The sequence below is a fragment of the Nelumbo nucifera genome, chromosome 4 (assembly GCF_055504915.1).
Source record: "Nelumbo nucifera cultivar China Antique chromosome 4, China Antique-T2T, whole genome shotgun sequence".
Lineage (NCBI taxonomy): Eukaryota > Viridiplantae > Streptophyta > Magnoliopsida > Proteales > Nelumbonaceae > Nelumbo > Nelumbo nucifera.
The window spans coordinates 36,400,362-36,413,471 of record NC_142652.1 but is presented as its reverse complement, the minus strand read 5'-3'; the positions used below and the strand labels follow the sequence as shown (position 1 = coordinate 36,413,471).

The window sequence follows — 13,110 nt, the reverse complement described above, 5'->3', positions numbered from 1 at the left end:
TTAACTTGGAAGAGGGGGAACTCTCAAGTCTCAAGTTTGGCTGAGGTGCAAGGTTTGAAATGTCGATGTTAGTGGAAATGTTGGTTATCCAAATATAAGAAACATGTCGGAAATGCCCGAAATATCGTACGAAAATACTGTAAAAATCTTATCCACTTGTTGAAAGCTTTATCCAAATCTTATCCCTGCTCGGATAAGAAACAAGAAGGGAAATGCAAATGTAGCCATTACACGAGACTCTTCAGCCCCTCTCTCCCAAATTGATTGGGATTCCATTGCAGTAGCAGTAGTGAGAACAGAATTGGAGAGATTTGGACAGCTTATGAGTAAGAAAGATTCACCTAGCTCTAGCCTTCCAGATGGACAGTATAATGCAGGAGGCAACTACACTTCCTTTGCACATACAGGTAATTCATATGCAATTGCAAATCTTGCATCCACTTAAGGTAAGGAGGGACCTCCCTGGATTATAGACTTAGGAGCTTTTGAGCATATGACTAATGCCCCTACCATTTGAAGTTCCTATCAGTTGTGCTCTGGTAGAGACAAAGTCTCTATAGCAAATGGTTCACATATGCCCATTGCGGGAAGGGGACAGTTAGAGTGACCAATGATATAACTCAGTCTTCTATTTTACATGTCTCTAGGCTTCGTACCAATCTACTGTCTGCTAGTTCATTGACAAAATATTTGAATTGTTCCGTGACCTTTCTTCCCGGTAATTGTGTTTTGTAGGATCTGGAGTCAAAGAAGATGATTGGGAGTGGTCATGAGGTGAATGGAGTCTACCTTCTGAATGAGATTCCGAGGCATCAAGGCCATTATGTTAGCAACAACAGTAGTAGTGGGTCAGAGTTAGTGAACCAGATTATGCTTTGGCACAATCACTTAGGACATCTTTCTTTTAGTTTTTTGAAATGTCTTTTCCCAAAGTTTTTTGAATCTGTTCAATTATCTACTTTGAAGTGTGAGCGTTAGGAAAGCATTGTAGATAGTCTTTTAAACCAAGTAATAAAAGAAGTATTTCTACTTTTGATATTGTTCACATTGATGTATGGGGGCCATATCATATCCCTTCCATGGGAGAATTTTGTTACTTTCTCTTGCTTGTGGATGATTATACATGATATTCTTGGATATATTTGATGAGATCACGTGATGAGGTTCCTAACTTGGTAATACAGTTCCACCAGATGGTTCTCACACAATTTGGAGTGAGAACTAAGGCTTTTAGATCAGATAATGCAGAGAGTACTTTGAGAAGGACCTGACCACGTATCTCTTAGAACATGGTGTAGTTCATCAGAGCAGTTGTGCATATACACTGCAACAGAATGGAGTTGCTGAGAGGAAAAACAAACACATTGTGGAGGTGGCAAGGAGTTTTATGGTGTGTGTTTCAGTTCTTGTGCAGTTCTGGGGAGATGCAACTCTTATAGCCGTGCATTTGATTAACCGTGTTCCTTCATGAACTTTGGGGTTTAAGGTGCCATTTAGCCATTTGGAACATATACCTTTGAGGGTTTTTGGTTGTGTTTCTTTTGCTCGCATTCTTGGCCCTCATCACAAGAAATTGGATCCTAAAGCGAAGAAATTTGTTTTTCTTGGGTATGCTCAGAACCAAAAGGGGTATTGCTGTTATGATCCAGTGTCGAGGAGCAGATTTGTCACTATGGATATTACCTTCTTCGAATCCACATTCTTTTTCTCGTGTGGTTCTCCTCAGGGGGAGAGTTCTGGGGAGGTGAGCTCACAATCTGTTCCTATTCCTGTTTCTATGGTGCTTCCATCAATTCAGCCAACACCTGCACCTCTAGTTTCATTACCTGAGCTGCTACAGGCAGCCTCACAGAAATGTCAACGCCGGCAGATGATGGTTGACTTCACACATCCTCAACCCACACCACTCTCTGTCAGTCCTTCTAAAACTTTAGATTCGACAGATACAATTCCAGGTATTCCTCTTGAGCCAGAGCTTGTTTAGTTTTCTGATGATAATGTTTCTGTCCCTAACACCATTGTTGTAGCTGATCCCACTGACCTTGATTTCTCATTGCACTTCGTAAGGGGAAGAGAACGTGTACAACCCACTGCATTTCACACCATCTTTTCTATAGTGCCTTATCACCCTCCTACCATGCTTTTCTTTCTTCCTTGGATTCTGTCTATACCCAGGAATGACTGAGGCTGTATCCAAACCTGAGGGAAAAACAACCATGCAAGATGAGATTGATGCTTTGGTCAAAAACCAAAATTGGGAAATAGTTGATCTCCCCCCAGACAAGGAGAAAGTCGGATGTAAATGGTTATTCACAGTGAAGTATAAGGCCGATGGCAAGATAGAGAAGTACAAGGCAAGGTTGGTAGCGAAAGGGTATACTCCAACCTATGGTGTTGATTATCTGGAAACCTTTGCACCAGTAGCTAAGATGAGTTCAGTTCGTATCCCTTTATGTCTAGCAGCCACCTATTCATGGCCCTTGTTCCAGCTTGATGTCAAAAATGCTTTCCTCAATGGTGTTTTACAGGAGGAGGTATATATAGACATTCTACTAGGCTTTTATGAAAATATTGGTAAAGGAAAGGTGTGCAGACTCAGAAAATCTCTGTCTGGATTGAAACAGTCACATAGGGCTTGGTTTGACAGGTTCAGAGGGGCACTCATCCGTTTTGGATACACATGATCACACCCTCTTTGTGAAGAGGAGAGATGCTTTGGTGTCATTCTAATTGTGTATGTGAATGATATAGTGGTGATAGGAAATGATCTGGAGGAGATTGATGATTTCAAATAAGAGAAGATTTATAGAGTTAAATATGTTTCTTCCTCTCTCTGTCTCCTCTTTAGTCATTTTGCCATCTTCTCGTCTATATGTATGCCATCCGCTTGCCATTTTGATCTTTGCCTTTCTTGTTACTATATATTTTGATTAGATTTTGAATCTTTCTTTGTTACTATATCCAATTGTTCTTGCAGGGAAAGATTTTCAAAAAGAAATTGATGATTTGAACAAAATATCAGAAAGTTTTGATTGCATTCTAAATTTCTAAAGCCTAGATGTATATTTTATCAATAAAATTGAAAAAAATAGTCAATATATTGTAATGTATTGGAGATGTGAGGGAAAAAGATTCTAACAATATTTAGTATGTCCCTTTTGTGAAACGAGGAGATTTGCAAAATCTCATTGATATTGTGAACCATGCTGCAGGGTGGTTGCTTTAATGTTTAAACTTGTAGGTGCTGATTCTTTTCAATTCTTTTTTGATTGATTGATCTGCGTTTCTCTTTGTTTCCTTTTCTGTTACTGTTTGTTCTGCTTTCTTTGTCATTCTGTTTATCTGTAGAAGATGTCCCTTCTTTGACCTGGAATCCCTTAAGGCTATGTTTGGTTTGAAGGAAAAGGTAGGGAAAGGAAGGGAAAGACAGGGAAACCAATACAAGGTTTGTAAATGTTTCCCTACATTTTCCTTCAAACCAAACATAGCCTAAAGGTCCATATTAGTGAATTCTACCTCATGTTGATCATACCATTATTGATTTTTTTTTTTTTTACTATTTATTGTTTGATGCCCTATATTTATCAGAGTATCTTACATTTGTTTTGGCTAATAGAGCTGCTCTATAGCATCTATTCTGTTATCAAATATATTGTTTATTATCAGTTTCCTCTTCTTGTGGCTACATTCATTAAGAAGTGAATTAACTTGCCTATTACTTGGGTGAAAATGCTACATATACTACGTTGTGAAACTATGGTGGAAGACATGCACACTCTGTGTTTGTGCAGGGGGGTTTCAGTCTCTAAATCAGTTTTGGTTTCTTATATCTGTAACTACTTGTACTACTTTGTCTTTCTACACTGGACGATATGCAAGATTTCTCTCTCTCTCTCTCTCTCTCTCTGTGATGATGTTGGTTTCTGCTATCATTGCTAATTTCTTTTTCTTCTTGGTTATCTGAAATTCACTTACGGACGTGTGTGGCCTTTTGGCTTCTGCTTTGCAGTTATAGCAGTAGACTTGAAGCAGACTGTGCAGGTTGACAATGAACTTCAGATTCGTGCATACTATGCAGGGCATGTATGGGCTTTGATCTTTACTTCTTTAGCTGTGCCATGCTGAAGTTACATGAAAATATTACTAAGAAGTGCGAAGAACTTAGTCTTGGGTTGCATTTGGTTTCTAACTGATCTACCTTTCCAAGACTTGTGTGAATTTTCATATCCGAGCATAGTTGTCAAGGCGACGCCTAGGCGACAAGGCGCCTTTCGTGGCTCACCTCGCCTAATCGCCAAGCAGTTTTGTACTATGCATTGTAAAATATTTTTTTATTCTTTATTTTTTGACATTATAATTATAAATTAGGCACTATTAAACTAAAATATTCATTTTTTGTGTTTATATACTAATTTGTTTTTATTATTTTCTTATTTGTTAGGATTTAATCAATACAAACATTGCTAAATGCTGTATTGAACCTTCAAAGACTTTAAAACCTGAACCAATAAGTAAGGAAGAACTTAAAATTTTGTCTAATCAACACATTTTCTACTACTACTACTACTACTACTACTACTACTTTTTCTTTTATTCTTTTCCTATAACAAAAATGAGGGTTCAGCCCCTATATTTTTTGAATTTTCTTTTCCCTCTTTTTTCTTCTTCTCATGAATATGTTGATTTTCTATACTTTAACATGAACTCTATACTTTTCTTGTGAAAATTATGAATAATTATTAAGGAAATATGGCTATGGTACCTAGGGAACTACCCTAGGATCTATGTTTTCTATATAAAAAAATCCATCGCCTAGGCGCCCGCCTAGGCGACTAGGCAACAAGGCGCCCCCCAGATGCCCAACCTAACCTTGGCGCCTTGAAATCTATGGATCTGAGTTTTCTTTTGGTCTATAGTTGTAGTTGGTACTATCTATTTTTTTTGTTGCTCCTTAGCTTCATTTTGGTGTGAACCTCAAGGGATAAAACTAACTTCGTGGGATAAAAGGAAAAAGCATTGGTAGCTGAAAGCAAAATAAATAAATAATAAGTAAAATGCACATTTCAAAAAGACCTAGGTGTTGTTTGGTGTGTCCTTTTTGGCACACCTTTCAGTCTGCAGAAAGCTCAAAAGACCAAAAATTGTCTTTTTCTGTTTGGTATCGTGTAGTCCGAAAGTTGGGAAGCTTCAAATGAAGCTTTTGGTCTTTTCACACTGAAAATAGCCTTCCTAGCTGTTTTTAACAGCCTGGTAGACCATGATGTGAACTGAACAGTCTTTGGTCTTTAAAGACCAGACCCCAAAAGCTCAATGCGCCTTCTTGTCTATTGGGCTGTTGAAAGATCTACCTAGATAGACTTGCCAAACAGCCCCCTACTCTAGAGGATTGACTCAGCAAGGATCTATGAACTTATTACCAATAAGATGCATCCATTTACTTAATGCATAATAACAAGAATTCTAACTCCTCTACGGTAAAGCCTAGATCTTTTCTCCAACAATGTTGTTGTAATGAAAAGAGGCAAAGCAAGCTGGGCGAAGGATTCCTAGTCAAAATGGTTTGTCAGCTCCACCATTTTCTTTTCCCACCTTAATGTGAATATTTTCCTTCAATCCCCAAATCCACTCTAAGATTGTTCAAAGATGCTAATACAACTATACAAGTAGATACTTATATTGATTTTTTTGGTGGGTTTTCACTGATGTTGATTAATTTTGTAGATACTTATGTATGTATATTATCCCACTTGTATAGTTTCACCTTACACCGATATATTTTCTCTTTTTTATTGGAAAAACAGGAACTGGTCAGACTCGTGAACAAGCAATCAGTTGATAAATCTCTACTTTTCCTGTCATCTTTTTTCGTTCCGTGTTCATAAACATTCTAAGTTTTTAACGTTTAACTGTTGGAAAGTAGAAGATTGACTCTCTGATTGATTCTTCATAGTTTTAGGTCCATCAGTTTAGGAAACATACATAAGTTAGTTTCCTAGAATCATGGGATATTAATTGGAGAAACCCACTGCTATAGAAATTAGTTTTCTAGGAAAAGTTAGTTTCCTATTTTACCGCCCTATAGGTTAGCTCTGTAATTCTATATAAAGCTGCGTATATGCTCCTTCCAAGACAATACAATCAATTCATTTTTTCTCTCAAATTCTCTCATGGTATCAGAGCTGGTCACAACCTAATCTACACATAGTATCTCTTCGGTCATCTATGCTGCTGTTGGTTCAAGAACTCTCTAACAGTATTTGGGAGGTTCTTGAATGTCCTTGATTCTTCTTCGAGATCGGCTACAGATCTGAACTCTACAATTTTTTTCTTCTTTTGGACTACTACGCCATCAGATTCATCCTTTTTCTTAGATCTCTTTGTAGAGACATTGGATCAGTCTACAATCTTAGATCTGGTGTTGCTCAGAGCAGATTTACTGAATCCCTTTGGTTTGGTTTGGATCAGTTTTGATTTTGAGAGGTTTCGATCCACTCTTCAGTTTGGTGGAGCATTACAGTTACCTTTTTTTGGACATTGAATGAAAGATTCTTTAGGCCTTCATCGCCAACCCTTACTAAATTTTTCAGACCTTCATTGTCTGTTTTTTCTCTCTTTCTTGAAGCCCGCTCAATATGTCAGAAGCCACTATATCAAATACCACTGCACAATTGGAAGAAGTCTCCTCCCATCAAGCATCTGGCGACCTGCAAAACATTTAGGCAGCATATAGGTTGAACAGGAAAAATTATTTGAAGTGGTCTCAGTTTGTTCGAACATATTTAAAGGAAAGCTTAGCCATCTCTTAGGGATGGGACCGAAGGAAGGAGATCCATGATTTGATGCATGGGACGAAGTTGACTCCATGATCATGTCATGGTTATAGAATTCAATGAACCCTGAAATCAGTGACGTGTACATGTTTTTATCCTCGGCTAAAGAGATCTGGGATGCTGTTCGACAAACATATTCAATGGCACGTGATGCAGCACAAGTGTACGAAGTTAAAGTCAAGAATGGAGCGACTAAACAAGGCAGCAAGACAGTTATTGAGTACGCAAATTTTCTGCAGAACCTGTGGCAAGAACTCGATCATTATCGGTGCATTGAGACTAAATGTGCAGCGGATGCAGCAATCCTAAAGAGTTTTATCAAAAAAGATCGCGTTTATGACTTTCTTGCAGGACTCAACACAGAATTTGATCAAGTTAGGGTCCAGATTCTCGGCAAAGAAGAGGTACCATCTCTAAATGAGACTATTTCTCTGATTCGTGCTGAAGAAAGCCGTAAGGGGGTTATGCTTGCACCCCAAGTACTAGAAGGTTCAGCCATGGCTACAAGGATGGAACAACCGAAAATACTGGAAGGAATGAAGACAGATTTGTCCTCTGCATGGGACAACAAGGAGTTTCTTTGGTGTACCTATTGCAAGAAACCAAGGCACACCAAAGAGAAGTGTTGGAGGCTGAATGGTAAACCATCGAACAGGGAATGGGGCTACCGAGGAGGACAACAAAAGAGTCGAAGTCAAGCTAACTTCACCACGAATCAGCCGAGCCAAGAAAAGCCTCTAGACAAGACCAAGTTCAATAAGGAGAAGATCGAAAAGTTAAGGGGGCTTCTAGGATCATTGGAGAAACCTAGTGGTGCAGGCTCTCTTGCAATCTCAGGTAAGTTTTCTATTCCTCACGGACTAAATGTCTCAGATGAACCTATTAGGGATTTATGGGTTATTGACTCAGGAGCCACAAATCACATGACTCACTCCTCACTACATTTTAGCACTTATACCCCCTGCCCAAGAAATTGAAAAATAGCCATTGCAGACGGTTCCCTTACTACCGTAGCTGGCCTTGGGGATATCCATATTAATCCATCACTTACACTAAAAAATGTCCTTCATGTTCCCAAATTGTCCAGTAACCTGGTATCCATCCAAAAACTCACCCATGACATGAACTATAATGTGCTTTTCTATCCTTACTGTGTATTTCAGGACCAAGATTTGGGGAAGAGGATTGGACTTGCTAAGGAGAAGAATGGACTCTACTATCTTGAAGAATCATGCAAATCAAATATTGTCCAGGATAAGTTATGTCTATCATTCCTTTCATCATCCAACAAAGACATCATTTGGCTTCATCACTTTAGACTAGGACATCCATCTTTTGGAATTCTGAAAACTATGTTTCCCTCCTTGTTTAAAGGATTGAGTGTTGAATATTTTCATTGTGATGTGTGTGAATTTGCAAAACACAAGCGTGTGCCCTTTCCAATCAGTAACAAGAGAAGTTCAGTCCCATTCTTTTTGATCCATAGTGATTTATGGGGACCCTCCACAGTTCCAAATGTGTCTGGCTCACGATGGTTTGTCTCTTTCATTGATGATTGCACTAGGGTCTCTTGGATCTTTCTTCTTAAATCTAAATCAGATGTAAGTAGTGTACTCCCAAATTTCCATAACATGATTCAAAATCAGTTTGGGGTCAGAATCAAAAGATTTAGATCAGATAATGCACGAGATTATTTCAACCAAACTTTGTCCCCATATTTTCAAAAAGAAGGGATTATCCATGAATCCTCTTGCATTAATACTCCATAACAAAACGGAGTAGCAGAAAGGAAGAATGGTCATCTACTAGCTACAACCCGAGCCTTACTTTTCCACCAGCATGTTCCAAAAACCTATTGGGGGGAAGTTGTGCTTACAGCCGCATACATTATAAGTCGATTACCTTCGAGGGTGCTGGGATTTAAAACACCAATGGAAACACTTTCTCAGTTTTATCCCGATCTACGTACAACAAATAATCTCACCCCAAGAATCTTTGGATGCACAACTTTTGTCCATGCCCATAGCCATAATAGAGGGAAGTTAGACCCAAGAGCCGTCTAGTGTATTTTTGTGGGTTATTCGTCCACCCAAAAGGGTTATAAGTGTTACCACCCACCCAAAAAATTCTTTGTCTCTATTGATGTCACTTTTGAAGAAAAAACACCATATTTCACTCAACCTTATCTTTAGGGGGAGTGCTTGTCATTCATTGAAGATAAGGACAAAGATTTGTTCCCACTTGGTCTACCTAAAGTTTCTCAACACCCAAACTCAACATCTATACCAGTTCAATTTGTATCTGCACCTATCGAACCACCTTAAACCAAACCAACTTCTTCACCCATTCATACCAGACCCATGACAGAGAATGATGAACTTTGTGACTCTATGAGATTGCAGGTATATTCAAGAAGAAGAGACCAGGATCCTAATCTTGTGCAGGTTCAAGATTCAACTCCTAATCCTGAGAATGAGGTAAATACAGTTCCAGAAATTTCTTCTGAATTAGCATCTGACCAAGATCTTCCTATTGCCTTAGGAAAGGCACAAGAGAATGCACTAAACATCCCTTATATCCCTTAGCAAATTTTGTGTCCTTTAAAAAATTCTCACTATCACATAGGAGTTTCCTAGTTAGTCTAAACACCATTCATATTCCTAATACTTTATCTAAGGCATTATCTGATGAGAAATGGAAAGATGCTATGAGAGAAGAGATGCAGGTTCTAGATAAGAATCAAACATGGGTAATTGTTGACCTACCACTAGGAAAGAAACCCGTGGGCTGCAAGTGGGTTTTCACAGTAAAGTACAAGTCAGATGTCTCTCTAGAAAGATACAAGGCAAGACTCGTGACAAAGGGATATACACATATCTATGGTGTTGAATATCAAGAGACATTCACTCCAGTGGCTAAGATGAATACGGTAAGGATTTTGTTGTCACTAGCAGCTAACTTCGACTAGTACTTTGAGCAATTTGATGTAAAGAATGCTTTTCTTCACGGTAATTTAGAGGAGGAGATATACATGGATATTCCTCCGAGCTTCAAAGGAAATCTAAAAGGAAATAAAGTTTGTAGGTTGAAGAAAGCACTATATGGTCTCAAGCAATCACCTAGGGCGTGGTTTGGAAGATTTACTAAAGTTATGCTTGCCATCGGATACAAACAAAATCAGGGAGATCATACACTCTTTATAAAGCATTTAGATCCAGGGGGAGTCACGGCTCTTTTGGTATATGTCGATGACAATTGTGACAGGAAATGATGAAAAGGAGAAGGAAGCCTTGAGAAGTTGCCTAGTCAGAGAATTTGAAATAAAAGAACTTGGGAGATTGAAGTAGCTCATTCTAGAGAAGGCATCTTTATCTCACAACAGAAATATGTAACAGATCTTTTAAGAGAGACAGGAAAGTTAGCATGCAAACCATCATCGACACTGGTTGAGCCAAATCACAAATTGGGATAAGAAAATGAAGATCCAGCCGTGAATAGGGAAATGTACCAAAGATTAGTAGGAAAATTTATATATCTTGCCCACACAAGGCTAGACATAGCATATGCCGTGAGCATGGTTAGCCAGTTTATGCACAACCCGAAAGAGGTTCACCTACAGGCGGTCTATAGGATACTACATTATCTAAAGGCTAATCCTGGCAAAGGAATCTTGTTTAAAAGAAATACTGGATTAGCCCTAGAGGCATACACCGATGCAGATTATGTAGGCTCTCCTGTGGATAGGTGGTCCACTATAGGTTACTGTACATTCCTTGGAGGAAATCTTGTGACATGGAGGAGTAAGAAGTAGAATGTGGTAGCTAGATCAAGTGCGGAGGCAGAATTCAGGGCAATGGCTCAAGGAGTATGTGAATTACTATGGCTCAAGATAATTTTGGTAGACCTAAAGATTAGATGGGAAGGTCCAATGAGATTATTTTGCGACAACAAGTCAGCTATTACCATTGCTCACAATCCCGTCCAACATGACAGGACAAAGCACATTGAGATAGATAGGCATTTCATAAAGGAAAAGCTGGATAACAGATTAATTTGCACTCCATACGTCTCAATGAATGGTCAACTGGCAGATGTGCTGACAAAAGGGCTTTGCAGTGTGGCATTCCAAGGACTTATCTCCAAGCTGGGAATGAAAGATGCATATTAACCAGCTTGAGGGGGAGTGTTGGAAAGTAGAAGATTTACTCTTTGATTGATTCTCCATAGTTTTAGGTCCATCAATTTAGGAAACATACATAAGTTAGTTTCCTAGAATCATGGGATATTAATTTGAGAATCCCACTGATATAGAAATTAGTTTTCTTGGAAAAGTTAGTTTCCTATTTTATCGCCCTGTAAGTTAGCTCTGTAATTCTATATAAAGTTGTGTATATGCTCCTTCCAAGACAATACAATCAATCCATTTTTTCTCTCAAATTCTCTCATTAACTAATTTAGATGTGCCATTATAAGCCTTAAGCTTAGCTTTGCATCCTGCTAAGCCTTGTAACTTACATTAGTGACAAATTTTTATCTATAGAGAGGTTTATCAATACATAATAAAAGGAAGTGGTACAAGAAATATTTGAGGTATTGTGAGGTGGATCTAGATATGGGTGAGCATTCGGTTTATTCGGTTCACTGAAACCAAATTATAAAAACCGAAAAAATCGAAGCTGAAATTTTCGGTTAAAACCAAATTTTATTATTATTATACTAATACATATTATATATTATATATATTAATATATTTATGTATATTTATGTATATGTATATGTTAATGTATTTTATATAATATATATTATATACATATTATAATATATTATGTTTTACATTTTAATAATATATATATATTATATTATGTATATAATAAATTTTGGTTAATTTAGTTTTTTCAGTTAACCAAATTTCCAATCCTGAAAACCGAAACCGAAACTGAAAATTTTTCAAACCGAATTTATTGAACCGAAAAAACCAAACCAATTAAACCAAAACTGAAAATTTCGCTTCGGTTTTTCGATTTTAACCAAACAATAATTAAACACAGAGAGGTGAGCCTACAATAATTAAACACATATTTTAACAACAAAATATGTTACACAATAAACATCTATCAGCAAGTGAAGCACCTCAATGCTTCCACTTCCCTTTTTTAGCTAGGCATTTTGAATTTCATCATATTACAACTAGATTTGTTTATATAATTGCATTTGGTCTTTCTCCATTTTGTTGCTTATTCTTTTTTTTTTTAAATAAATAGGAAGCTAGATATGATATTACCTGGAGATTTTGGTGCCTAATTTGGCATGAGCTTTCTGCATGATACTACTGTTTACCAAATTGCATTTAACAAGGCAAAGTGAGTGATGAAGCTAGACATATAATTTGTGTTTGGAAATGCAAAGTTAGCAGAAAAAAGAATGACTCTTTAATTCAAAGTTCTTTTATTTGTTGTTTGATTTACTTCATGAGTAGGATAACATAATCTTTATTTTTGCTGCTTCTTTTAGAGTCTCCACTGTAAATCACCTTTTCCCCTTCATCTTCACCTTCTGTCAAATTATACCTTTGTAAATTTCTCTTAACACACCTGGTATATTCTATATTTCTCTCCATCTTGTTGGCCTGCGTTTAGCACGTGCTGTGTTATTGTTGTTTGATTTGCTTCATGAGTAGTGTAACATAATTTTCTTTTCTTTTGCTGCTTCTTTTAGTGTCTCCGTTGTAAATCACCTTTCCCCCTTTTTAACTTTCCATCAAGCTCTATCTTTGTATTGTTGTCTTTAAATATATGGTATACTAAATATTTTTTATCCTCTTCTTGGCCTGCACTTATCACAAGCTATGTTTTCAAGGTTCTTGGGGCAGCGATGTTTTATGCAAAAGTTGGAGATAGTGCTATTGTCTACACAGGGGATTATAATATGACACCTGATAGACATCTTGGAGCAGCCCAAATTGATCGACTACAGATAGACCTCCTCATAACTGAGTAAGGGGCATATTGTATATCTTAAAAAGTTAATTTATGCATTGTTTTTAGAGGTTGCACCCTGGAATTGCTCAGTACAACTCCTATTATAGAATATGGTGTTGATTTAATTTGCCCCAATTTCAGGGAAAGATTTTATAAATGGCCACTTTACAAACCCCGATTCATCCTTTGTTGATTAGAGTCATTCTGGTTTGTTCTATTATTTTGGGTGTTGAGGGAGGTTGTAGAGGCTATTGCCTGGTGCATTGGCCCTTTTGGATGTTCAAGGAATTTGTGAGGATGAA

General features: G+C 37.6%; 1 protein-coding gene across 1 annotated transcript in view; it reads left to right on the top strand.

Annotated features, from left to right (window-relative positions):
* CPSF73-II (cleavage and polyadenylation specificity factor 73 kDa subunit-II) overlaps positions 1 to 13,110 on the top strand; it is a 57,681-nt gene that overhangs the window by 15,214 nt on the left and 29,357 nt on the right. The window contains exons 5-6 of the mRNA XM_010273058.3: positions 4,010 to 4,083; positions 12,687 to 12,823. Coding sequence (XP_010271360.1) covers positions 4,010 to 4,083; positions 12,687 to 12,823 — 211 coding nt within the window. The remainder of the gene's footprint in view (positions 1 to 4,009; positions 4,084 to 12,686; positions 12,824 to 13,110) is intronic.